Source organism: Vicugna pacos, chromosome 10, assembly GCF_048564905.1.
Source record: "Vicugna pacos chromosome 10, VicPac4, whole genome shotgun sequence".
Lineage (NCBI taxonomy): Eukaryota > Metazoa > Chordata > Mammalia > Artiodactyla > Camelidae > Vicugna > Vicugna pacos.
Window position 1 is genome coordinate 75051564 of NC_132996.1, and position 27279 is coordinate 75078842.

The 27279-nt window shown below is 55.8% G+C and overlaps 1 protein-coding gene and 1 long non-coding RNA gene across 3 annotated transcripts; one reads left to right on the forward strand and one right to left on the reverse strand.

Moving 5' to 3' along the window:
• Positions 1-42: 42 nt before the first annotated feature.
• LOC116279180 (uncharacterized) lies at positions 43-10501 on the reverse strand. The gene is made up of 8 exons (XM_072970744.1): positions 10409-10501; positions 7938-8001; positions 7702-7777; positions 6372-6426; positions 4270-4382; positions 3162-3579; positions 2439-2504; positions 43-2270 (listed from the first exon to the last, which is right to left on the reverse strand). Exons 1-8 carry the CDS (start codon positions 10499-10501, stop codon positions 1656-1658), a joined length of 1500 nt encoding a protein of 499 aa, XP_072826845.1. The 3' UTR covers positions 43-1655.
• A 3576-nt stretch (positions 10502-14077) lies between these two features.
• Positions 14078-27063, forward strand: LOC140698867 (uncharacterized). 2 transcript variants are annotated; one of them, XR_012076888.1, is made up of 4 exons: positions 14078-14299; positions 15208-15364; positions 26464-26893; positions 26983-27063. It is a non-coding gene; the product is annotated as an uncharacterized lncRNA (long non-coding RNA). The 2 variants fall into 2 exon arrangements; XR_012076889.1 differs by lacking the exons at positions 26464-26893; positions 26983-27063 and adding an exon at positions 16987-17309.
• The last annotated feature ends 216 nt before the right edge of the window (positions 27064-27279 follow it).

Here is a 27279-nt window from a genome sequence, read left to right on the forward strand (position 1 = left end):
GGGTGGGTCACGCAGAGACCTCTGGTGCTACAAGAACAGGCCAGTCTAGCACGTAACACACAAAACAACTTTATTGACCTTTAACCAGCAAGGGGGAAATTGAGACCAAAGGCACGATCCTTCCCCTTGGAAGGTGGCCTTCTTCAGAATTGGTTCTGGGAGTCGGGGGGGGGGTTCCTTCTGTCTCCGGGTGGGGTCGTATTTTCTGGCTGTTTGGGACCCTGAAAGGCAGTTACTAATTTTGACAGAAGGGGTCCCAGCCTGTCGGGTTCAGCCCGACCTGGAGCAGGGCCCCAGCATTTTCAGCTCGGCCTCACGGCTCCGCCACGTAGGGTCAGGAGGCTGCTTGGGGCCTGGCATCTGATTGCTCCTGCCTCATTATGTGTGCAAGGGTGGGGCTTTTCCGCCCACCCCTGCCACCCCTCGGTGGGGTGGCCTGTGGCTCCCAGAGCTCCCTCACGTCACCGAGGTGGCCTTGCGGGGCACATCCAGGCCCCAGGGGGCCAGATACAGCTCCGAGAGGGCTCGCTTTGCCTTGGGACAGAACTCGGGGCACTTTGTTCCTCCACTCCTCGTCCTGGCTGTGGTAGGGGTCATGGTGCCACTGCCCTCTTGGGGCCTGTGGTCAGGCCAGGCCCCACTGGGTCAGGGGCTTGTGCCCTGTGAGGGTGGCAGTGTCCTCTAGGAAGGGCAGCATGAAGAGGCAGGGTGCGTAGCTAGCTCCCCGAGACCTCGGGAATCACCGCTCCCTCTGGAGGCCTCTGAGCGTCCAGCTTCCCTGTGGACTCGGAAGTCGGCGTAGTGGAGACGTGTGGGGCCCTGGGGCTGCTCCTGGGGCGCTGCGCTGGCTCTGCCTTGGCCGTGCTGCTCGCTGTCCTGGGAGGGGCACTGGCCACAGGGTTCGCGGGGCAGGGGGTTGTCCTGAGCCCTGTGGCTGCATCTGCAGAGGGCTGGGTGGAGCCTGCGTCGGGGCCTCAATGGGGTTGCAGGGCCAGGCCTGTGTGGCCCTGGGGGTGGCCTCAGAAGGGGCTGAATGGCAAGGGACCCAGCGTTCTGGCTCACAGCTGATGTCTGGGGGCCACTTGCCCGTAGCCTTGTGGTTCACTGGGAGGTTGGGGAGGGAAGTCCATTGCCATGGCTGCAGCCAATCCTGAGGGCTGTCCTGGGCTGGGGACAGGCAGGCCAGACTGGAAGCCTCCCAGATGGCCAGAGGCAAGCCTGTGAACGTGGCCCCCTCGTGCGGCTGCTCCTTGGCCTTTGGAATGACCTGGCCGGGTGAGGGTTCGGGCTTCTCGTGCTGGGCAGGTGGGCCAGGGAGGGCCAGCTGGTCCTCTCCGGGGAGCGTGTCCATGCTAGGAGAGGTGAGAGGCCTGGATGCTGGGGACGCTTGCTCCAGGCCCAGGGGCCTCGTGGGGAACCCCTTGGGTGTCACTGCAAGTTAGCACATTTGTCAGCGTGTCCTCCTGGCCTGTGGAGGTGCAGCCCATGGGGCCCTGTGTGGCCGCCCTATCCTGACACAGCGCCACCTCCAGGCCGCTGACCTCTAGCATCTGCGGGGTCTGCCCTCTGCCCAGCCCTGGCCTAGTGGCTGAGTCTTGGAACAGAAGAGGAGATGGACAGGGATGGGGAGGAAGGCCCGGGGTCTAGAGGGTGAGTCAGGTGGAGACCCCTGCTGAGCCCACCTGTGGGGGCAGGTCACACTTCATCCTGCGCAGCTCGGCCATCGAGGCCTGCAGCTGCCTAAGCACCACGTTGTCCTCCGGGGCCCAGGGCTGGGACAGCGTGTCCTGCAGAAATTCCCACAGGCCCTCCAGGGGCAGCTTCAGGAAGCGTTCTAGGGGTAGGGGTGCCATCAGGCCAGCAGGGACCCTGGTGGGCTGTCTCAGCCCCCGACCCTGGAGTACCTGCTGTGGGCGGTGGCTGGGTCCTGCTGTGCACCACCACTGGGGCTCTAGCTGTGCGTAGGGGAGCCTCAGGCAGGGCCACAGCAAAAGGCCGCCCCGTCCTGCTGCTTCTCCAGAGGATACCCTGCCCAGCTCGCTTGCCAGCCTGCCCTCCCACCCGCCTGCGTGGCCTTGGTCTCCACACCTGGATGACTCACTTTTGTGCACTGTGAGGACAGTGTGGGTCATGGCCATGAGCACGTGCTCACTGTCCAGGATGTAGGTGTCCCAGAGCTTCGGGGGGAGGGTCTGTGGGGACAGCAGGCTCCTGAGCGGGGCACAGTGGAGGTGCCAGCACAGGTAAGGACACCCTCCTGCCTCTGGTCCCTACAGTCCCTGCCCCACCCAGGCTGCATCACACAGGGTCCTGCAGCTCCTTATCTAGGTGGACCCATCCTAGGGGTTGTGACTGCTGGACAAGGGTGCCCCCAGAAAGGCCCTCAGGAGGGGCCCGGCCTGTCTGGGGATGGGCTCAGCCTCCCTGGGCAGCCTCACCCGGTCAGTGAAGCACTGGAGGAACCACTTGGTGGTGTGGATGCCAGTGGACATCTGTTCCTTGTCCTGATGGGGGACATGACAGCTCAGGGCCTGCCTGGTCAGCTGAAGCCTCCCTTCTGTGGGCCACTTGGCCCCCCAAGGAGAAGGAAAGTGAAACCTGCAGGGGTGGGCCCCCCACCCCGCCAGGGGGACCACATCTCTGGGGGGACGCTGCTACTCATCATGTGCCGCTTCAGCTTGCGGAGGGCTCTGCGAAGAATGCTCGTGATGAGCCTGGAATCTCAGCAGTTTTGGGGATCCCGGGATAAAGAAGCCTGAGAGCCCCCAAGCCCCCACATGTCAGAGCCCCTCCCAGTGAGGTGAGGACTGTGGGTGCCTCAGGAGCCCAAGCCTCTCCCCACAGTGACCCCGCCTTGCCCACGGCCCTCCTGAGCCCGGGCTGGACATGGTCTGCCCAGGCAGCAGGCCTGCCTTTGGTGTCTGGGGCAGAGGACCTGCTCCCAGAGTCTCAGCTTGGCTGCCGCTCACCCTGTACTGAGGGCCTAGCAGGTGTTCGGCCCTGGCAAGCCCCCTCCCCACAGTGGCCACAGCACGGGGATGGGGGTTCCAGCACTGAGGGGCAAGGAGTGCTGCCCACGGGTGGGATGGGGTGCATGGCCTCTGGGCTTGGGGAGCAGGCTGGGGGTGCAGGAGGGGTACTCAGCCACCTGGGCTTCTTCAGGCCATGGGCTTGGAGGGTGGATGGGTGGGGGGACAGACAGAAGGCAGAAGGACCAGCAGGGGTGTGAGAGGCATCTGGACGGGGACCGGACCCAGGGCCACGCCTGCAAGACCCTGAGGGCAGCGTGGGGAGCCGTGCCCTTCGCTGATGGGGACGTGGATGGGGCAGGGTCCCTGCCAGCCCCACTGCTGGCTGAACTCTGCAGGGAGACTGTCCTGGCCCTGAGTCACATCCAGCGGTCCACAGCAGTCACCTACCACGCATGGAATGTGCTTCTGGTCTGTCACCAGCTGGGCCAGTGCCCAGAAGGCGTCCTCCTCACTCAAGAACATGAACAGGACGGCCACAACCTGGTTCCTGCCCTGGCGGTAGCTCACCTCCTGCAAAGGCCAGACCCGCAGGAGGGACCCCCAAGGCCTCCTCACCCCCACCCCACTCACGCCTCAGCTCCTGGACAGGCTCCGGCTCAGCTGCACTCACCCGGCCCAGGAAACACACCAGGAGAGCCCCAGCCCAGCCCAGGCACCAGCACCACGGAGCTCTGGGCACCATCCTTGGGTCCCCTTTCTCAGATGAGGCTTGGAGGGCAGTGAGTGGGATCTGGGCTAGAGGTCCTGCTGTCCGGGCAGGTGGAGCCCTGACTGGGGCACACGTGGGTGCCTGGGAGGGCACGTGGCCAGGGAGCTGGCCCAGGAGCCGGCTGTGGGTGTCCCGTGGGCCATCTCAGCTGGTGTCGCTTGAGGGGATGTTCTGGAAAGAGTGGGTGGGGCAGGAGTAGCCATTGGGAGCTGCCTCCCGGTGGGTCACATGGGACTTTGGGTCACTGGGAACCTGCACCCCCGCTAAGGTTCTGAGTGGTGATGTGGCCTCTGCAGGAGCAGAGTCAAGTTTCCTGACTGCAGCAGTGCTCATTCGGCCAGGCGTGCCCTCGCCCTGAGACATTGGCACCGAGGCAGCCACCTGGAAGCTCCGCCAAGCTTGGGCTCGTGAAGCCCGGGAGGAGGTGCCGATTTTGTGCAGAGCGCAGTCTGCACCCCTGCCTTTCCATCCCAGTTTGAGATTAGCGAGCCCCCCTGCCCCGTCCCTGTGACCTTGTGTGCCTGCGACCTGACGGGGACGCTCGTGGTGTTGTGCACGGAGTAGGCCACCAGCACATGGGACAGAGGGGACCAGAGGACAGTTTCCAGAGGATGCTGTTCACGGTATTTTGTCTGCACACCCTGATGACACAACAGGCGTGATTCGGAAATAAGCCAGAAAAGCCAGGGAATCTTCCGGGTGCCTCAGTGTTAACATTTTTCTGGAGTAAAGTCTACATTCACCGAAATGCAAATGTGCCAGGTGTCCAGTTTGACGAGGTTTTATTTTCTCCTTTTTCAGTTTGCCTACCTAACAGTTCAGTCTTGGGACGTACAGCTCCGTGGTTTCCATCTCGTGTGGAGCGGGCACAGCCTTGGTCCAGCTGGGCCCCGCTCCATCAGCCCTGGGGCCCGCTGACTCTCAGCTTCCCCGCGGCCGTGCCTCTTCCAGGGCGTCATGTGAGCGGAGTCCTACACGGGTCTGGATTCTTCACTCAGCAGAATGTGGCTACAATTCATCCAAGCTGTTGAGTGAACCAGTAGCATCACTGACCTGTAGTCCCTTGTTAGGGAATTCCACAGTCTGTCCATTCTCCAGTTGGACACCATCTTGGCGGCTTCTGGTTTTTAGTGATCATGCATGAAGCAGTGAATACTGCATCCTGGTTTTACGTGGCTACACATTTTCAGTTATCTGGGAAGATACTCATGGTAACTCATGATTAATGTATCTCATGGTAACAGATGGTTAGTCTTCTAAGAAACCACCAAACTGTCTTCCAAAGCAGCTGCACCATTTGCATCCCGAACAGTGATGGATGGGAGTTCCTGTTGCTCCACATCCTCTCCACATTTGGTGCTGCCACTGCTCCGGGTCTCAGCCTTTCTAGCAGGTGTGAGGTGGCACCGTGTTGTTTCCAGAATAAGCATTTTTCCTGTGTTTGTCTGCTGTGTACATACACACACCGTGTATCTGCATTATATGTGTGTATGTGTGTGTGTGTGTATCCTTTGTTGAACTGTCTGTTCATATCTTGTGGCCATTTTTAATGGGCTCATGTGTTTTATTATTGGGTTTTAGAGTTTTTGTTTCTATTCTGCATAAGAGCGTTATTAGGTACATGATTGGCCAAGATTTTCTCGCAGTCTGTAGCTCTTTTACATTCTCTTAACAGGGCCTTTTGCAGAGTGAAAGGTTTAAAGTGAGATACAGTTCTGGTTGTCAGTTTTTTCTTTCCTAAGTGTCTCCTCTCTCACTCGACTGGCCTCTTCCCTAGTGTCCACGGCCTTCCCCAGTTATGGTGGTGTGATTCTCCGAAGCCATTAAACGAGTCCCCCATCCTGCAAAACAGCCAGCAGTTTAAAATGGAGTCACCCGTTGGAACAGAGCCCCATCCACTTGTCTACATACCCGATGGACTGCCTTCTAGGATAACAGGTCGAACACAACGCCCACCTGGCCCATAACAGGAGACCTCCCAGACTCTCTGGCCAGGTTTGCAGGTGCCGGGGGCGGCGGGGCCCCTCACACTCGTCCTCACACCCTGGGCTCCTGTCTCTGTGAGGCCGGCAGCATGGTGGCCCTAGGGTGGTGGACGTTTCGGGTGGTGGCTCCGGGCCCCGAGGGCAGGTGGCGCTGAGTCGCCAGGGCCTGGCCTCAGAGCTCCAGTGACACAGCCGCACTCCTTGGGCCAAGGTTGTGACAGGGGCACCCAGCTGCGGGGGTGAGCAGGGGCCGCTCAGCCAGGTGTCTCCCGGTGAGAGGACGGTGCGGGCCGAGGGGTGGCCACCTCGGGACGCACGGCCCGCGCCTGCCTTGCTGTTCTCCGCGCCGGCCGTCGCCGGGCCCTCTCCTCTCCGAGGCGCGGGGCTTTGGAGAGCACTTCCTGGTGCCGACGGAGGCCTGGCTGCTGCCTGGGCTTTTTGCTGCAAAATGGGAGCTGGGGTGTTAGCCAGGCTGCCAGCTCTCCCAGCGTGGCCCTGCTGTGAGTGAACTCAAGGAGCCAGGAAAGGCCCCTCACAGCTCAAGGATGCCTCTTGACAGCTCTGCAGTCAGGGGCGGAGACAGCGCCGCCCACAACCGCCTCCTGCCTCCCAACTCCTGCCTGGGCAGTGAGGATGGGTGCTCACCCTTGCCTCATGGGTGCTGGGGCCTCGGATGCTGAGGCTGGGCAGCTGCTCCTCCCTGGAAGGCAGGAGACGCAGAGCCGCGAGGACCTGCACCAGGCCAGCTGCCCCAAAGGCCCAGGCCCACCCCCATCAACCCCAAGATCTCATCCCCAGAGACTCCACGGGAATGGCTGACCCTAGGAGGGTGTTGGTGGCCGGGCAGAGGGCTGACACAGCCCGGCTGGAGGCGGGATCCTCTGCGGGAGCTGAGATGCCTGGTGCTGGCTCAGGAGGGGCTGCGGTCCCACAGCAGCCCCCTCAAGAGGCGCCCCCTCCTGCTGATGCAGGTCACCCCACTTTGCCCCTCCCCTTCCCCTCGTCTGCCTGAGAGCCCAGGTGTCTCAGGTGAGTTGTTCCCCGAGGCCTTGCCCTGTTCCGGGCTGCCCTCCCACAGCAGTTCAGCCCCGCTGCAGGCCAGCTCCGACTAGGTACACACAAGGGTCATCTGGTCCCCGCTGTCCCCCACCGGGCCTGGCCTCCTCTCCCAAATCTCCTCCCCGCACCAGACCCTGGGGCAGGTCATCTTCGGCTGCAAACTCCACCTGCCTCCCTCACCGTCCCTGAGCTTCTGAGGCCGGGTCCTACCTGCCCAGCACCCTTGACAGTCCCTCCAGCGCCTGAGGCGCACCTGTCACTGCCCCTCGTGCCCGTCCCCCAAGGGTGCACGCCTGGGCCCCTGGAGCCCTCGGAGAGCTGTGTCCAGGTGCCATCACCCTGTGGCCACCTGCTGTAGAGCCACTGCTGACCAGATGCCCCGGCCCCTCCCCCAGGCAGGCGTGGAGACCATGTGGCTGAGGCCCAGGCCTGCACCAGCGCCCAGCTCTGCCCCTGCCAAGTCCCCCAGTTCCCTCAGCTCAAGCCTGGTGCAGACTCTGACCCGCGGTGGCCACCAGGGCCCAAGGCCCTGAGCTGGGGAGATGGGTCCTGCCTCCAGAGACTTGTTTCTGCCAGTGGAAATCGTCCCCAAGATGAGCTGCAGGGCTGTCCAGATGACTCACCACAACAAACTTGGATGGTCGGTGACTCTGTGGAGCCAGAGGTCAGCATCTTCCCATGGGTCCACTGGGGGGCCTCGTGGTGAGGGCAAGCCTGGAGCCCCAGGTGTGGAGGAGGAGGGGCAGGGTGGCTCCTCCCTCCCTGCAGCTGAGGAAGCCCAGCACCTTCTGAAGGTCGCCCAGCTCCAAACTGGCCCCCCTCACCTGCTCCTGCTGCCTGAGAGCCCCACCTGCACTGCTGCTTCCCACCGGGGTCGTACCCACTTCCCCTGGCTCTGACCCCGGAAGGGCCTCACCTGCATCTGGCGTATCTGGCTGTTACTTCTGCCCATTCTGACACCAGGATGGTCTCCAGCTTCTCCAGGTCCGATGCTGCAAGACAACAAACTCCAAAGACGCCACCGCGTTGAAGAGCGCCAGAGAGCCAACGGTGTGGAGTTGGCGCCGTGGAGGCAACTCGGCAGTCGGTCTGGTTGGAGAGGAAGATGGCGCTGGGGTGGCCGACATCCAGGGCAGGTGGGTCGAGGCTCACGCTCCCCTCCGCTCACAGACCGCTCCCTGCCGCCTCGAAGCTCTGCCCCGGGGGGTGGGGGAGGCTGTGGGGAGCCAGGAGCGAGGAGTGGGCTCAGGCCGACTGCTGAGCTGGAGCACTGAGACAAGGAGAGGCGGTTGCCGGTTGGTCCGGGGCTGCAGCAGGGTCAGCGGGGGTCCCATCTGGCCCGGGCATCGAAAGGAAAAAGAGAATCAGCTGGTCTTTATCAAAATTAAAAACTTCTGTGCCTCAAATGACACCATCAAGAAAGTGAAAAGACCACCGTCACCGTGCATAAAAACGTTCGCAGACCCCCTACCTGGTGAGGTTACAGTGTGTGTAACAACTCAGCACTCAGCCATCAGAAAACTGACAGCCCTTGGAGAAAACGAACAAAGGGCTCGGACAGACATCTCTCCCAAGTCCACTCGACTGCAGAGAACAAGGCACACAGGCACAGACGCTCGACGTCAGTGGCCGTCAGGAGAACCATTGGGGGACAGGGCATCTCGCCCACTGGAGTTGGCTACCACCAGCAGAACGAGGATGGGGAGACACTGGGGCCTCCTGTGTTGCCGGCAGGATTGTAACGTGGTGCAGCTGCCGTGGGCAGTTTGGTAGTTTCTCCAAAAGGTAAAGGTGGAGTCACCTTATGACCCAACAAGTCCGTGTTAGGTGTGTCCCCAAAGAGGTGAAGACAGGCACTCAGACACCTGTGCAGACACGTGCACAGGGAAACACTCACACAGCGAAAAGCTGGCAACAATCCAGGGTCCCTGGACGGACGGACGGAAGAACAAGACGCGGTCTGTCCCTGCAGGGGCACAGTCACCCATAGAGTGGGGACCGGACATGCAGGGACATCAGGCTGACGGAAGGAAACTGGACGCACGGACCACGGACAAGTCCCTTGACGTGAAATGTGCAGAGACAGGAAGTGGGTCAGTGGGCGCCAGGGGCCGGGGGTGCCGGCTGGGGGCCTCTCTGCCCGTGATCAGAGGCTCTTCCTCGGGGCAGTGAACTGTGGAAACGGCGGTGACGGTCGCAGAGCTCCACCAACACTCGGAAAACCGCTGAAAAGTAGACCTTAACAGCTACATTTGATGATGCGCGGATCTAAGAAAAGCAGCTCTCTCAGCCAGAGTCCCCACCGGCTCAGCCCCAGGAGACCCTGGAGGCGCCAGCTGAGAAACTGCACGGATTAGAACGACCCCAGGCGCTCCCAGGATGGACACACCTTGGCTCCTGCCCACTGAGCTCTTCCTGGGCCTGTGGGCCCCCAGGGACACCCAACGCGGGGGTGCAGGGTTCCGGAACGGGGTCCCCAGGCCACGGTGCTCGTGTCTGCTCCATTCGACCTCACTCTTAACTGGCGGTGGCTGTGAAATCAGCTCAGGGAATGGCCGAGCAAGAGGGGCTGGCCTGGGGAAAGGATGGCAAGTTTGAACTCAGGCAGTGTCTATGCTGAGAGACCATCTCCCGCCCACAGCTCTGACCGCGGCGGAGGGCAAAGGCCTCATTGTGCCCATTCAGGGACCAGCCACGTGAGTCCCCGGAGGACACACAGAAGGCGCGGTCGCTCAGGGCCACGCCTGGGAGATGGGGCGGGTGACACATCTAGAGAACTGGGGGCCGGCGCTGCACTAAGGGAGGCGACAGGGAAAATGCCCTCACCTGGCCAGGTGTCCCTGAACGTTGGGCAGGTCGGACGGGACACGTCTGGAATCCAGCTCACACAGCACAGGGCCTGGAGGTGAGCAGCAGCTCTGGAGGGCTCCCTAGGCCCTGCCCTCATCCTCCCCTCCCTCCTAGGTCCTCCTGTCCCTTCTTCACCCCATCTCTCCCTCAGCTCCATCCTCCCCTCTGACCGACTAGTCTATCACTTGTCCAGCCTTCATCCCTCCTCCGGCCTCTCCACCGTCCTCCTCCAGCCCTCTGGCCCCCAAGTCCCTGTCCTCCTTCCCTGCATTGGAACCGCCATGATCTTCCCCTGCCTCCCCTCCTCCTCCATCTGCTCATCCCCTGTAGCTCCGTCCACCTTGCCTCCCCCTTTTTCCCCTCCATCCATCTCCTCCAGTCTCTCCTCCTCCCCATCACCTTGCCTCCTCCCTCCCCACTCCCACGTCCGTCTCTCCTCCTGTGTCGTCCAGGTCCCCTCCCCCGGCCTCCATCTATCTCCTCCTCCTGCTCCTCCACGTCTCACTCATCCTCCACCCCTTCCTGCATCCTCTGCTCCCTCCTCCTCTTCTGCATAATATACTGATGCTCTGTTTTGGGACTCCTCACAGGGGACATGGCACCTCCATCACAGGCCTCACCCACAGAGCTAGGAGGCGGCTGCGAGAGCCTAGCTCAGGGACAGTGTTAGGGATCAGCCTCGTCGAGGCGAGAGCCCAGGGAGGTCCAAGTCAGCCCCGAATGGTGTCTGTCCATCAGGGTTTCATAAGGAAGGAGGGGCAGGTCATGGTCACCTCTAGGACTTCTCGCTCCTGGACCAGCAGCACCATCCAGGATGGGAGCAGGGGTCGCGTCCGATGGGTGGAACCAGGGCAGGTGAACGTCATAGCGGGTCAGAGACCACGAGGGCGTGAAATGCCTACAGACACGAAGCAGAGTGGGTACCGGGCAGAGTGCAGAAGTGGAGGGCCATTGCCACTCCCACCCAGGATGGATCCGGGACAAGGTCTCCACTAATAACCCTGAGGTCAAGGGCCCAGTTGGAGGGTCCTGTCACCACACAGGGGATGCTGAGGAAGGACACGGAAGCCCGGCCTGCACCCGTCCCTGTAGGACCAGCCAGTCCCCTGACCTGGACCGGCTTTCTTTTGCTCCTCACCCCCGAGCGTAGTGGTGCCGGCAGGACACTGACATCAGGCCTAAGCCTTTGGGGTTTGACTTAATGAGTACAGCCATTTCCCACACTGGCCTCACCCAGATCTCCGAGGTTCCCTGGGTCCATGGGCAGTACTAGGGGCCCACTTGAGTGCAACCCATACGGGGACCACACCCTGTCCCTATACAGGATGTCTGGGCTGGCCTGGACTGTCCTCCCCCCACCCGCCTCCTCCATCTGCCTCTTCCACCTGCCACCTCCATCTCCAGGTCCTCCTCCTGGTCCTGCCCTTCTCCTCCTCCTCCATCCCCTGCATCCATCTTTCCTCCCATATCAATCTCTTTTCTTCCTCCATCTTCCACGTAAGCCTTCCCTTCTTCCTGCAGCGCCCTCTCCCTCCTCCTACAACAGCCAAGATGTCTAAGCGGGTGGGTTGTAGAAGGGCAGGCGAGGGTCAGAGCAGGTCAGATACCATGAGACACGAAGCAGAGTGGGTGCCAGGCCGCGAGTGGAACTGTGGGGTCCCTGCCATTCTAAGGCACTATGAGGCTCCAGTCAGCGGTTGGTCAGCTCTGAGCCCTTTGGCTGGAAGGTCTAGCACCGCAGGGGGAGGGCCTGTCACCACGAGTGTCCACAGGAGGCCGGTCCCTCTCCCAGCAGCCCTCAGCCCATCGTCATGGCTTCAGGACTCCCACCCTCACCGGTGCTTTGTGTTCCACAGGTGTGCACGGGACCTCCCCACGGTTTCACTGGGCGTTACTCACTTACCAGTAGATGAGAAACCTTCCTCTCCCACCTCGAGCGTGTGTCCTGTTGAATGGCCGTGTCACCTGGGTTTTAAGGACTCATCATGGCTTATATTCAAATTCTTTTGGATGGGCACTCATGTTTTTCTGCTTTGGCAAATTTGGAAGATCCCATGGAGGGTTGTTAACGCACTTTGTTCCCAAATGCAAGCATGCTGTTGGTCGCCTGTGTGCAACCGAGCTCTTACAGAGCGTGTCTAAGGCGGCCACGGACCCCCAGCGAGACTCTCTGAGATTTCCTGACCTTCACGAGCGGCCACGGCCCTGATTGGGGCCGAGGCGGGAGGTGCTTGGTGACATTGCTCTCGGTTACACTCTGCATGTCTGTTGGGAGCCGGGCAAGTAAGGACGCTTCATCGCTGCTTCCTTTTCATTGTGAACTGTCTCTTCACGCCACTTCCCTTTTTTTTTGCCTTGTAAAAACCTGAGCTGTAGAAACTACTCACCGTGAAGACAGCCAGCAGAGCAAACAACCTCCCGCCGTTCACGTTTCCCTTGCCTTTGATTAGGGGCCCCCCTCGCGGAGACCTGGCTGCTCTGGGGCCGCATCCGCCCCTTCCTACGTGCCCTCCAGGATTCTGTCTCCTTACAAAGGTCTGCCTTCCTTCCTGCGGCAGTGCCACAGCAGGCGCGTCTTGGGGGCTGGTAGGGTGAGCTCTCTCCCTCAGCACTTTCCCAGGCTCTTCCCAGGTGATCTTGCTGACTTTCTGTCCCCATGAATGTCCACATTGGAGGGTCACGGTCCCGAGATGGCTGGCACCACATTTTCCCTGGGCTCCCCTGTGTCGTGATGCGGGGAGAGGCTCATCCCAACAGGGTGACCTCACGTCCAGTTGGGGGACCGGCCTGGGTCCTCACCCCCTCCCGGCATGGACACGGACGGTGGTACGGGAGTCAGCAGGCTGGGGACAAGGTCAGGTTCTTGCCCCTCCCTGGCCCCCTGAGACTCAAGGCCCCCACTGTCCCGCTCCAGTTTTCTGTTGAGCGCTCCTCGCCAGGAACCTTACTGATTCCCACTGCTTCCTGAAGTGCACGTGGGCACTGTGGCGTCTGGTCTGGTCTCTGGGCCCTGGATAGCTCTTGGACACGTAGCAGAAGCCCCGAAGGACCTTGAGTTTAAGATGCATGCCTGGAAATCATCCTGGTGCGTCTGGGGCAGGGAAGACCTGAGCTCAACTCGGGTGCTCAGGCCCTGCCCCTGCCAGTTCCAGGTGACAGTGGCCTCGGCTGCAGACTGCCTCCTCCAGCCGACTCAGGGACTGAGCCTCTCCCCAGGGTCCGGCAGGCAGCGTCCACGAAGATCGCAGGGGCCTGCGGGGTCAAGCCGCAGTGACAGGACAGTGACGGGAGACCAGAGCTGGGCCAGGCTGCACAGAGGGACTGCAGACACCCCAGACGCTCAGGTGCCCTCGAGCCCGCCCACCTCACGGCTCATGGGGGTCCTCACAGTTGCCGGAGCAGCCTCTCCCTGGGACCCTCGTTGGCTGGTGGAGGGGCTCCTTCTTGGGCCCCCGGTCGGCATCTGATGCTCACATAGTTCAGACACGGGGATGAAGGCTGGAGCGGGTGGGGGCTTCCCCAGACGCGGGCCCAGAGGACTCCCGGGCCTGGGACCTCCAGGCTCCAGCCCCACCTGGGTTCTGCTGAGAAGCTGCCTCCCTGGACTGACCACAGGTCTTTAAGGCTGAGGGGAGGCATCCCCGGTTCAGCAGGGCCGCCTGAGGGGACAAAAGCCCCCAAGGAGAAGGTCCAGGAGCTGCAGAGGGGCAGAGCTAAGAGGGGAGGGGGCAGCATGACAGCCAAGCTTCCTGGAGTTTCAGGGCATCACTGAAAAAGGCTCAACAGCAGAGGGTAGAACGGTGGGTCCCAGGGGCGGGGCTTGTAGTCCACCAGGTGCAAACAGTCCAGGTGTGCAGGAAGGTCCGTGCCAGAGATGCCCGTGGCTAACAGCACTGGGCTGTGCTCACAAGGCGGTAGGAGGGGAGCTCTCACGTGTTCCTGCCTCAGTAAAAAGAAAAGCCAGGCGAACACGATGCAAAGGAAGACAGCGAAGAGAAACCCAAGCACATCAGTAGCTGCAGTAACTGTGAAGGGACCAGACTTACCGGCTCCAAGTCGTGGTTTTAAGTGCAAGTGAGTGAGCTCTGCCTGCAGCAGCTGTGACAAGGCCGTCTCAGTGTCGGACGGGCAGCGGCACCGGAGGGGTGCTGGCCAGGGAAGCCAGAGGCAGGCGTGGGGCAGCAGCCCTGGGGACCCGGCTGTCAGGGATGCCGGCCCTGGGAAGCGACAGGACTCAAAGGACCGACACGCAAACCGGCAGAGCCTGAGTGGGGTGCGACGCACCTCCGTCCTGCACGTCGGAACCAGCGAGGGGTACAGAGGTGCGTGGTTCACAGACGTCCCCACGAATGCTGATGGGCCGAGTGGGGCTCACACACGGACGCTCTGCCCGCTCATTAGAGGCCGTGCAGGCTTTTCAGGCACATGTGCCGCCGGCAGGAAGACCGACCGTATCCTGGGGAGAAAGCAAATCTCAACGAACACTCGAGAATCAGTATCATGAGGGAATGCTTTCTGATAACAGTCCATTAAGGTCAGAATCAACTATGAAAAAGTCCTTGAAAACTCCAGGGAGTCAAGCCCCTTCCCCCTCAGGGGCTGCGTCCAGGATGTGCCCAGACGTGCACCACGGCCTCTCCCTGCAGGCCTCAGCAGCAGGCTTGGTGAGGCTAACGTCCTGGGGGTGCAGGGCCTGCCTGGGGGCAGTGGGAGGGCAGAGGTCAAGAGAAGAGCAGGGAGCCTGAGCCTGCGATCGGTCGGCCCCACTCTGTGACCTCGGGTGCTCCCGGGCTGAGGGGCAGTGCCGGTCCCAGGGCGGCCCCTGCGCTCCGCTGGGCCCCTCAGTGTTCTGCACGTGGACACAGAGGCCTGCGGCTCAGACCTGCAGCTCAAACCCCTGCTGGGCTCCCAGCTCAGCTTGAGGCCTCTGAAGCCCGGAGAGCCGTGGGGCCTTGTGGCCAGGCTGCCCAGGGACCAGGGGAGTAGCTCCTCCTATGTGAACCCCTCAGTCCTTCAAGGGGTGAAGTGAGGGGCTCAATGCACACATCTGCTGTCATGTCAGGCTTTGGCAGGGAAGGCCAGCGAGTTGGTTCTCCCAAGGTGTCTCAAAGCCTGGCCAGCCCAACCCAGGAAGTAGATGGACTGGGTGAAGGAAGGCACTGTTGGTTTGGACCCTTCCCTGGGAAGGGGGTAGGGGTAGGTGGCATCCTCGTCCAGCCCCATGTGTAGTCTGAAGGCACTCCAGAGGGCTTCCTGGAGGAGGTGGCCTTGTGGCGCTGGGCAGCAGGGCTGTTGTAACCAGGAGGCACCCTGCTTCATGGGCCTGTGACCTTAACAAAGGGTTATGAAAATGCATGGGTGTGTTTTCTGATATTCAAGGGGAAAACTGCAGAATTAAAACTTCAGAACATGTTGAAAATGCGTGTGTACCCAAAGTCCACAAATGGAACCACAGTGCTCTCTGGTGCATGGCCAGCACCCAGAACACAGTGACTCCCCATGAGACGCCCTCAGTAAACCCTTGTGATGATGAAAGAAATGCAGTCATTTGGAAACAAAGACTCTCCTCTAGATGGTTCAGCGACCAAAGAAGAAACCTAACTGGAAACTAGAAACACTCAGAAATGACAACACTGACAAGCACGTGGGACGCGGCCACAGTGTATTTCAGAAGAACCTGGTGTCTGAATGTGATTCACCAGAGCAGCAAGAGGCCCTGACATCAGTGGGTGAGTCATGGACTCGGGAGGCGGGAGGCAGGAGGGCCAGACAGCAGAGGGTCAGGAGAACACAGCAGGTGTGGGCCCAGGAGCTGGTCCTCCCCAAAGGCCCAGCGCCCACGAGCCTGTCCACAGGCCGTGGTGCAGGGACAGCTCCTGAGAAGCACAGGATGGAAGCCGCGCTCGCGCTCTCCTGCACGCAGGTCAGCACATGGGTGTCCTCACCTGACTGTGGAGGCCAGGAGCTGAGGCTCGGGAGGTGAGCGGGGGAGTTGGGCGACTTGCGGGTCCAGAACTCCTCGCCGCTTCGCTGCCTGGTGGCGGGTCCTCAGGGTTCATTTCTGCTGAGCTCATTCGGAGCACGGTGGGCACCTGGTCACCAGCAGAAAGCCGGCTATGGTTGCTGGTCCCCACCACATGCGGACGTTCAGGTATGATGTCCGCTGGGCACCTGGACACTGTGGAATCCGGGGGAGAGTGAGGGGGGTTGGGGAGCCTTCGCAACTTAGGTTATTTATCAACCACAGGACAGGACCCTGACGACTGCAGGGCTAGGTTGAGAGGAGGGGGTGCAGGTGGGCGGGGTGAGGGCGTTTGGGAGTAGGGGAGGGACAGGGGTGGGTGAGGAAGGGGTGAGGAGGGGTCTGCTCCCGGAAGGTCTAGAGTCCAGGGGCTCCCTCCACTGGCTGCTCTGCCCAGAGGTGCCCAGATCTCCGTCTCCTAGTCCCCAGAGATGCTCTGTGTTGGGTCCTCACACCCTGAGGGTCTGCCCGCTTGGTGGCACGTGCCTGCCCACAGGCGCCGTCCTCTGTAGGGCCATCCCGGGATCCCAGCCTGCTTGGCGCCGATCGTCTGACCGCTTTTCCCGAGACAGCCGATCTCGACCCAGGGGTGGGTCCTGAGAGACGGGGGCTGCTTTTCATCCCCTAAAACCAGGTGTGAGAGAAGCGAGGATGCATCAGAGGTCACTGTGCACACGCAGTGACCACGCATCCCTTCCGATTTGCTGACGCCGAAAAGTCACAAAGTGCCCATTAAAACCAAAAGAACCCCCTCCTTGATCCCTGAGTTCCGAGGTGAGCATGGCGCCCTGCGTCACCTAACGGACCCCTGGGGAGTCCAGGAGTGGGGCGGGGGGATGTGCGGAGGCCCGGCAGGACTCCAGGCAGCCGGCACTTGCTCCCACGTCCAGGAGCTTGGCCAGTAGGGCTCCCACCCCAGGGCTCACTCCACAGGGAGAGTCTCAGAGGAAGTCTCCCTCCACCGCTGCGTCTCTGTTTGCCTTTCTGTCTCGTCTCCTTCCCTCCTCAAGTCTCGGTTTCCATCCTTCTCTCTGCCTCTTTCCATCTGTCCTGAATCCATGAGCTACTGGACTGAGCCTCGGTCCCTCCCTCTGGCGGGCAAGGCTGCGTCACCTGACCCTGTGGTGCCCCGCAAACTTCATCGTCATCTCTTATCCACGGATCCATCATCACTGCAGGGAAGAGCCAAACCCTTGTGGGGCGTGGCGTCGAGCGTCCCCGTGCGCCCCGGGTCCCCGCTCTCCCCCCGGCCAGCATGCCGCCTGACGGGACACATGGGCCTTTCCCTGGGGTCGGAGTCGGGGAGTCTCCTCTCTCCGCTCTCTTCAGGGCAGCCCTGCCAGTTCCGGCCGCTCCCGCAAGGCCAGGAAACACAGATCGACTGGGAAGGAACTTGCAACAGGTCACGACTGACTGTAGACAATCTCAAGGTGCCAACAAAACCTCCTGTAGGAGGGAGCAGGCTCAGCAAACACACACGCCGACGGCTCCTCGTGCTGCAAGGAACACGCGGAAACCAAACGGAGACACACACGGTCCACGGCCACGCCCCGGGAAAACGGAATCGACACATGAGCGTACCGGAGCGCGGACACAAGTGCGTTACCTTGCCACTGGCTGACAAAGTGTTGTGGCAACGAGTTACCATAAAATCTGAGCAACAAGAGGTGCTTGCATTCTAAAGACTGCGTCCTAGACCTCTTTAAAGCAAGTCTTTTTGGCAAACAGGTGCCCAGGTCTCCCATCTGGGCGGGGATCCTGGACACACAAACTCCTGGTCCTTCAGTGCTGGCCACCGGCCGGACTCACTGGCCACGTGGCCTTTTTCTAATGCAGCGGAACAGAAGGAAAGAGAGTGTCTCATGCCATCAGATGAGCCCTGCGTGCAGAAAGCCCAGGTCCACAGCAGAGCACCGACATGGAGGCCAGCAGTCCCGAGGCAGCAGTGGGTCCAGCTGAGCTGTGAGCTCAAGAGGAGGCTTCCTCCCACTGACAGCCTCCTCGGGAAAAGCCACGTCTCCAAATGTGGCCCTTCAGGAAAACGAGGGCAGAAGAGCTGCCTGCGACCTGCCCTCCCCGCCGGGATCCAGGAGCAGAGCTGGCCCTCCAGCAGCCTGGCAGTCAGGCCCTGCCCAGGACGGGGCACCCTGCCCGCAGGACCGGCGCCTGGGTTTAAAATGAGCCTTTGCCCGAGCGCTCGCTCCACTGGCTCTTGAGAAGTGCTCACCAGGCCGCTTTCCAGACCCCTCCTCCAAGGTGCTGGTGGCCATCCCCGTGCCCTGTCCACAGGCTGCCTCTCATGAACCCTCAGCCACAGGGTGCCTTCCTGTAGCTTCCCCGCACCTCCCTGGACACCTCGACATTCCTAGGTGCCCTCACTCCTTTAACACTGATTAAATGCCAACTGTTGTGCGCTCAGTACAGTGCGAGGTGCCTCCGTAGTTCCTCAGCGAAATGGTACAGCCTCCCCAGACCCACTTCCAGTGGAAACAGAGAAGGTTCTACTCTAGGAGATCCTGTTTCTCTTAAAGTCCTTCAGGGCCTTTGGGCAGAACGAAGGCCCTTGTGGGAGCTGACCCCACCTGGCAGGCACCAGCGGGCGCTGACCCCGCTGGGAGCAGTGGGCTCCCCACCCCCTCCCGCAGGGTCCTCCGAGCCTGGCCTCCGCTCTCTGTGCTCTGCTGAACTCTGGACCACCTGACCTGCACCTCCACAGGCCAGTCTTTTCCATTAATTCCCTTGCAAGTGCCTACCCACACGTGGGAATTTGCAGATTCACTTAAATGTGACCTTCCCTGGGGTTTTAAAACCACGCCTCTTCCTTTCCATTTAGTGGCTCTGAAGGGAGCCTTCTCCTACCCCTGCACGCAGCAGCATCAGCTCCCTCCAAGAGAGCCTGTGCAAATGGCGTGTTATCTTCCCGACACGTCTCTGCAGCTGCGTGTGATTCCTCGGAGGCCGCTGTGCTCGGCCTGTGCACACGCAGGTGGTTGCTGGTTCACAGCAGGGCCCCGCACTTCATGGGGGTTAGCACTCAGCCTCCGCCTCCCCGGGGCAGTCTCCCCGCCGCTCCCAATGTCGGCAGTGCACGCTGAGTGATGACTGAGCGGTGCCAGGGTTCAGCCTCCCTCGGGGCTGTGGCGGTGCTGGTGGGTGTCCAGCCGCCCTCTCCGTGTGGCTATCCCCTTGGCCCACAGGCGAAGCTGCACCAGCATCACTGCATCCTCACGACGAAGCTCCTTTCTGCGGGGTGGCCTGATTCCCAGGAGAGAAGGTTCTTGGGCAAAGATCCTACACCACTTCAGTTTTACCAGCTGCCACCAGACTGCTTTCCAAACAGCTGGCCCTCTAGACAGCTCTACTCACATTAGTGTACAAATTTTTCCTTTGATGGAATTTGCTTTTCATGTCAAATCAATGAACTCTTTACCTAACTCCAAGTTAGCAAGGTTTTGGCCTGTGTTTTAATCTCAAAATTTCATACTTTTATATTTTACATTTAGACCTATGGCCCATTGTTTGAGTTCATCTTTATGTAAGTTATGGGTTTAGATCAAGATTCCTTTTTTTTTTTGCTGGTGATTATCAGTCGTTCCCACACTGTATGTTGAAAAGACACCCTTCCTCTCCCTCTGTGCCTTGTCAGATCGGCAGCCGTGTGCGTGAGGACTGATTTCTGGGCTCCGTCTGTTCCATCGACTGTGTGCCCAGCCTTCCCAACACCGCGCTGCCTTCGTCACTGCGACTGCGGAGCCAGTGTTCCAACTGGGTATGCTTCTTTTTCGTAATTGTTGCAGCGTTCTCATCCTCTCACCTTCACACATAAATTTTAGAATCGGCTTGTCTGTATCTACAAAAAGTCTTGCTGGGATTTTGATGGGAATTGCAGTTAATCTATAGATCAGTTTAAGGAGAACTGATACCTGTACCATGCTGAGGCTTTCCACCCATGAACACAGTATGTCTCTCCGTTTATTTGTCTTAAAACTTCTTCCTTGTTGGGGGGAGGGTATAGCTCAGTGGTAGAGTGCATGACTAGCATGTACGTGGTCCTGGGTTCAATTCCCAGTACCGCCATTAAATTTTTTTAAATTAAAATAAATAAATAAACCTCATTACTTCCCCTCCCAAAAGGAATCACTTAAAAAAAGAAATGCAAAAACTTAAAAAAAAGTCTACCTTCAGAATTTCATAGTTTTCAACACAGAGAAATCCACTGCATGTTTTCTGCAGATATGCACCTAGTATTCGGTACTCTGGGAGCTATTCTATGTTTTATGTTTAAAATTCCTGGTTTCCAGTTTCGATCTTTCTGCTGCGATCTTGCATGCAACTTGTGCAGTTGTCCACCAGCTTTTCTCACACAGTCTTTGGAATTTTCTCTACAGATAATCACGTCATCTGTGAATGAAGACAGTTTTATTTCTTCCTTTCCAGTCTATGTATTTCCATTTCCTTTTCACTGGAGTGGCCAGGACTTCCAGTATGATGTTGAATCAAGATGGTGAGAGCACACTTCTTTGTTTTGTTCCTGATTTCAGGGCTAGAGCTTCCACTTTTGTCATTACCTGTGACGTAAGCTGTAGGCTTCTTTGCATGACCCTTATCTGGCTGAGTTCCCCTTGATCTTATTCTACTGAGAGTTCGTGTCATGAATGGGTGTTTGACTTTGTCAAATACTTTTTCTGCATCAGTTGATATGATGTGTGATCATTTTCCCTAAACAATGAACGTCAGGGGTTGTGATGATAGAGTTCAAGTCATGACCCACTCTGCATTCTCAGGATACACCCCCTTAGTTGTGGTGCATTCTTCTTTTTGTGTATCGCAGAATTCGATTCGACATGTGGAGGACCCCGCAGTTACTCATGAGGGATGTTGTCTGTAGGTTTTTCTTTTTGGTATTCCCAGGTGTGGGAATCAGGACAATGCTTTCCTTAAAATGTGAGTTGGGACACATTAGCTCCTGTTCTGTTTTTCTGGAAGAGACTGAACAGTATTGGTGCCATTTCTTCTTTAGATGTTTGGTAGAATATGCCATTGACACAATCTTGGCCTGGAGATTTCTTTTTCAGTAGGTGTAACTACAAACTCAATTTTTAAAATGGTTATGGGACTGTGATATTGTGATTTATCATACATACGTATTTTGGACTTCATCCCAAAACTCTTTGAATTTCCTAAGAGCAACGGGAGCATCTTTTTACAACATTGGGTCTTTTGGCCTCAGTTCCTGAAATCCCTTCAGAGCCAGGAAGTGAAACGGGTGTCCTGTTATCCATAACAGGCCTCCCACGACCACGCGGAGTCTGTGTTAGTGAGGTGACTCCAGAAAATCCCCCAAGGATGGGGGTATGGTGGCCAGGGGAGCCACCCATGATTAGAGGGGTGGAGCCTCCATGAAAACCCATAAAGGGGGCGTTCAGAGAGCTTCCAGGTTGGCGAACCAGAACGGGTCCACGTGCTGGGCTCCAAACTCCGCAGGGACAGAAGCTCCTGTATTTGCAACCCTTCCAAACCTCGCCCCGTGTATCTCTCCTCTGGCTGTTTGTCCGTACCCTTTAATATCCTTTGTAATAACCAGCAATCTAGTAAGTAAACTGGTATCCTGGATTCTGCGAACTGCCCTAGCAAATCAATCGAACCAGAGAAGGGGGTCGTGGGAGCCTGCTCTTTGTCGTCGGTTGGTCAGAAGCACAGGTGGCAACCTGGCTTGGCATCTGAAGTGGGGGCCGTCCCGTGGGACTGAGCCCTTGACCTGTGGACTCTGGTGCAATCTCCAGGCGGACAGTCAGAATTCAGCTGCATCTGTGGGACACCTGGTCGGGGCCTGTGAGAATGAACTCCTCGGTGGTGTGGAGAGGACACACACCCTAAGGACAGTGCCGGGTATCTAGTTCATCTTGCGTGAGGTTTATCATTTCGTAGTTTCTCAAGAATTGGCCCACTTCATCTAAGCTCTCGAAGCTGTGTGTGTAGTTGTTCGTGGGTTTCCCTCTTACCCTTTCCATGTCTTTGAGGCTTGCAGTGATATTGGTAGAGTATATCCTGTCTTTTACGCCTTCTGTACTGCTAGCGATTTATCAGTGCAGTGCTATTTTCAAAGAACCAGCTTTTGGTTTCACTGATTTTTCCCTGCTGTTGTCAATTTTGTTGATGTCTATTCTTGTTCGTACTCTTCCTTTCCTTCTGCTTTTGCTGTGGGTTTATTTTGTCTTACTGTGCTTTATTTCCGTCGTCATTGTGTTTCCTTAAGTTGGACGCTTGGTTAACTGACTGGCGACCTATTGCCATTTGTAATGTAGGCGTTTAGTGCTGCTAATTTCCCTGTAAGCACTGCCTTATCTGCATCCCGTAGACTTTGAAATTTTATTTAGTTCAAAACATATTCTGATCTCCCCGGGACTTCCTCGTTGACCTATGAACTACTTAGGAGTGAATGGGTTCACTTCTAAGTGTTTGGAGAGTTTCATGATGTCTTCCTGCTAGAAATTTCTAGCTTCGTGTCATTATGTCCTATCACATGATTACAATTCTTTTAAATCTGCTGAAGTTTGAATCATGACCTAAGATAGGCACAGCTTGGTGAACGTGTCATGTGCACTCCAAGAGTGTATGCTGGGTACGTGCGTATGTGTACATGGATAGGTGTGTGCACATGTGTGTAACACACAGGTGGTCAACGGTGTTGTTCTGTTCTGTATCTTTGTTTATGTTCTCTCCCCTTTTTATCAGTTACAAGAGAGGAGCACTGAAATGTCCAACCCTAATTGTGAGTCTGTCGAGTTCTCCTTTAAATTGTCAGTTTTTGCTTCCTGTATTGTGCGGCTCCAGTGTCAGGTGCACACACATTTAGTATTATTGAGTCTTCTTGATATGTTGGCCCTTTGTGGTTGTGTAACGTCCCTCTTTGCCTCTGGCGATTTTCTTTGCTCTGAAGTTGACTTTGTCTGGTATTAACACAGACTCTGCAGTTTTCTTAGTTACTGTTCACATAGTGTATCCCCTTCCATCCTTTTATTTTTAAACTCACACTTAAAATGAGTTGCTTGCAGACATTATATGGTTGGTTTTCCTTTTAAGTATTCCGACAGTCTCTGTATTTCGAGAATTTTACGCGCATAGAGATAAACTGTCACTACTGTAAGGCAACAACACGCAGTTTTCAGAAGCATCTGACACTCCGTCACTGAGTGTGCTCAGCCCCGCTGCACTTAATGTAATTCCTGACATGTTTGCTTTTAAGTCTACCATTTTATTATTTGTTTTCACTTGTGCCTCTGTTTCTTGTTTCTGTGTTTACCCTCTTCTGCTTTCTTTTGGGTTGTGTGAACTGCTTTACGTATCCCATTTTTTTTAATAGGCCATACATTCTATCACTTACACCCAGTTGTTACACAGGAGTAGTACATGTGCTTTTAGCAACAGACTTAGATCAAGAAAGTCTACGGCCACACCACCCTGAATGCGCCCGATCTTGTCTGCTCTCGGAAGCTAAGCTGGGTCGGGCCTGGTTAGTACTTGGATGGGAGATTTAGATCAAGAAGTGTGACACATCAAGAGTAGTTTTACTCTGTGAAAGCTCCTCTAGAGAATTCTCCTTCTATCCCCAACACTGGGGGCAACGGTGTGGCTGGAAGTAAAACAGTAAATTTCAATACTGATAAGGAGACAAACATTCGGTAAATAGTTCTATTAGAAAGCATAGATTAAAAGTCAGTAACATTTCAGACAAAACCAAAAAATGATAACTATATTCATCAGTTTATGCAATCCTATGTAATTAACCCTAGGCATCCCATTTTACTCGCATTGTTAATAAGATAACATCTCTGTGAAATATTTCAGTGGTGGCCTAGGGATTACCATCGTGTATCTCTGCTTCAGGCCACGCATATAATAACCCAATATAGGTGGGCTGAAATCCTAACTGTAAAAAACGTATTTTAAAAAATATTTAGAAGACAAATCCAGCAACACAGAAAAAGGACCACACACCAAGATCAAACTGGATTCATTCCAGGATCACAAGGATGGCTCAACAGATGCACATCAATCAAGGTGATACACCACATCGGCAAAAGAATAGACAAATATCACATGATCATCTCAACAGACGCAGGAAAAGCATCTGATAAAATTCAGCACCCATTCATGATACAAACTCTCAGCAGAGTGGGTACAGAGGGAACATACTTCAACATAATAAAAGTCATTTACGACAAACCCACAGCCAACATAATACTGAACAGTGAAAAGCCGAGAAAGCCTTCCTGCTAAATTCTGGAACAAGACAAAGATGCCCACTCTCACTACTTCTACTCAATGTAGTACTGGAAGTTTTAGCCACAGCAGTCGACAAGAAAAAGAAAGAAGAGGTACCCAAATTGGGAGGGACGAGGTAGTCACTATAAGCAGACGACATGATACCATATAGAGAAAACCCTAAATGCTCCACACAAAAAACTACTTGAGCTGATCAACGAATTCAACGAGGTAGCAGGATGGAAGACTAACATACAGAAACCTGTTGCACTTTTTTACACTAATAATGAAATATCAGAAAGAGAAATTGAAACAAGAATCCTGTTTAAAATCACATCAAAAAAATAAAATACCCAGGAATAAACCTAACCAAGGAGGTGACAGACTTACACACTGAGACTGTAAAACGTGAATAACGGAAAAGAAAGATGATTTGAGGAATTGTAAAGATATCCCACGCTCTTGGACTGGAAGAATGAATGTTGTTAAAATGGCCATATTGCCCAAAGCAATCTACAGATTTAATGTGATCCCTATCAAATTACCCAGGACATTTCTCACAGAACCAGAACAAATAATCCTAAAACTTACATGGAACCCTAAAAGACTCAGAATTGCCAAAGCAATACTGAAGAAAAAGAACAAAGCTGGAAGAATAACCCTCCTACACTTCAGACAATACTACACAGCTACAGTAATCAAAAGAGCGTGGTATTGGCACAAAAACAGACACATGAATCAACGGAACAGAATGGAGAGCCCAGAGACAAACCCACACACCTATGGTCAATTAATCTTTGACAAAGAAGACAAGAATATACAGTAGAGAAAAGAAAGTCTCTTCTGCAAGTGGTGTCGGGAAATCTGGACAGCCGTAAGCAATCAGTGAAGTTAGATCATTCCTTTATACCACACACAAGAATCAACTCAAAACGGCTTAGAGACTTAAACATAAGGCAAGACACCATAAAACTCCTAGAAGAGAACACAGGCAAAACCTTCTCAGAGGTAAGTCGTATGCATGTTCTCCTAGGTCAGTCTCCCAAGGCAAGAAAAATAAAAGCAAAAGTGAACAAGTGGGACCTAATCAAACTTACAACCTTTTGCACAGCAAAGGAAACCATAACAGAACAAAAAGACAACCTACAGAGTGGAAGGAAATACCTGCAAAGGATGCAACTGACAAGGGCTTAATTTCCAGAGTTTACAAAGAGCTCATATGGTCAATAACAACAAGAAAAAAACAAACAACCGAATCCAAAAATGGGCAGAAGATCTAAACAGACACTTCTCCAAAGAAGAAATCCAGAAAGCCAACAGGCACATGAAAAGATGCTCAACATCACTGATTATTAGAGAAATGCAAATCAAAACTACAGTCATACCAGTCAGAACGGCCATCCTCAAAAGTCTACAGCTAAGTGCTGGAGAGGGTGTGGAGAAAAGGGAACCCTCCGACACCGTTGGTGGGAATGTAAATGCAGCCACTATGGAGAATAGTTTGGAGGTTCCTTTATAAAACTGAAAATAGAGTTACCATATAATCCGCAATCCCACTCCTGGGTACGTATCTGGAAAAGATAAGAACTCTGATTTGAAAAGACACATGCACCCCAGTGTTCACAGCAGCAGTATTTACCATAGCCAAGACATAGAAGCAACATAAATGTCCATCAACAGATCAATGGTTAAAGAAGTTGTGGTGTATATGCATGGAATACTACTCAGCCATAAAAATGATAAAACAGTGCCATTTGCAGCAACATCGATGACCTGGAGATTATCATACTAAGTGAAGTAAGCCAGATAGAGAAAGAAAAATACTATATGATATCATTTAAATGAGGAATCTAAAATATAGTAGAAATGAACTTACATTCAAAACAGAAACAGACTCACAGACATAGAAAACAAACTTACGGTTACCAAAGGAGAAGGGGGAGGGAGGGACAAATCAGGAATTTGGGATTAACAGATACACACTACCAAATATAAATCAGATAAACAACCAGCACACTATACAGCAAAGGGAGTTGTATTCAGTATCTTGCAATAACCTGTAACGAAAAGTTACTCAGTTACAACTGAAGCACTTCGCTGTACACCTGAAACAAGCACAACATTGTAAATCAACTGCAGTCCAGTAAAAATTTGTTTGAAAAGTAAAGAATTCAGGATAGTGGCTCACTTGGGTGGGGATGGGAAAGCACAGGAATAAAATTAAGGAGAAATGTTTCAACTGTTAAAAAAAAGTTTAGAATAAAAATATCTCTATGACCCTGGGTGGAGAAGGATTTCCCGGAGTTTAAGCCTTGGGACGAGGGAGGCGAAAGGGACGACTGTCAGACCCAGGCACCTGCACCCGGCGCTTCTGCAGAGAGAACCAAGGGCTCCTGGAGCCCCGGCCCCCAGAAAGGCAGGGCTGAGGCTGTGGAGGGACACGGCCGTGGAGGGACGCCCCGGGGCCTGCAGGGCCGCATCAGGATGTCCCAGTGGTGGGAGAGCCTGCGGTGGATTGGTGTCTCGCTTTCCCACTGCTAGGTTCCACCTTCGTGGCCCTCTTCATGCAAAATCAGCAAGCGGAAAATGGGTAAAAGAAAAAGGAATCAACTGAATGATGAGAAAAGAGAACAAGCAATACAGCATCCTTCTGCCCCATCTGTGTGTGTCCTTCTGTTCCAGTGGATGGTGACACAGTCCCAGGTGTGGCCGAGTGTCCTGCACAATCTCCGTGGGTGGCAAGGCACTTGGCGGGGGTCTGCAAACAGACCCGAACGCAGAGCAGAAACAGTACAGAGTGTGCACACACCTGCAAACACCTGCGCTCACACGCACATGCACATGCATATACTGGCACCGGCACGGGCTGGCACACACCGTACAGTCGGTAACGAGTACTGCAGACGGGATTAAACAGCAGACGTTCACCTTGCTGTCAGGAGGCTGGTGTCCGAGATCCTAGCGCAGCTCGGTAAGTTCCACTCTGAGGTCTCTTGGCTGCAGGGGATGTCATCCCACCACGGGGAAGGGGGGCAAACTCTCTGGGCTCTCTTCCCACAGGGGCCTTCGTGACCTCACCTCACCCCAATCACCTCCAAGGGGTCCCACTTCAAAACCCCGTCTCTCTGGCAGCTGGGCTACCACAAGTGAAGTTTGGGAAGACATGAACACACGGACACACACCTGCACTGAGAAGAGTGAAATGAATGTACAACATTTTAGCAGCTTTCCTAAAAATGCAATTCTTGTGGTGGGTAAGGGAGTTGGTCCAGGAGTCAGGCTACTAGAGTCCTTCTGGTGTCCTGTGATGAATTTTAAACCTTAAAGCCAGATTCCAAGTCAAAAGAACCTAGTTTC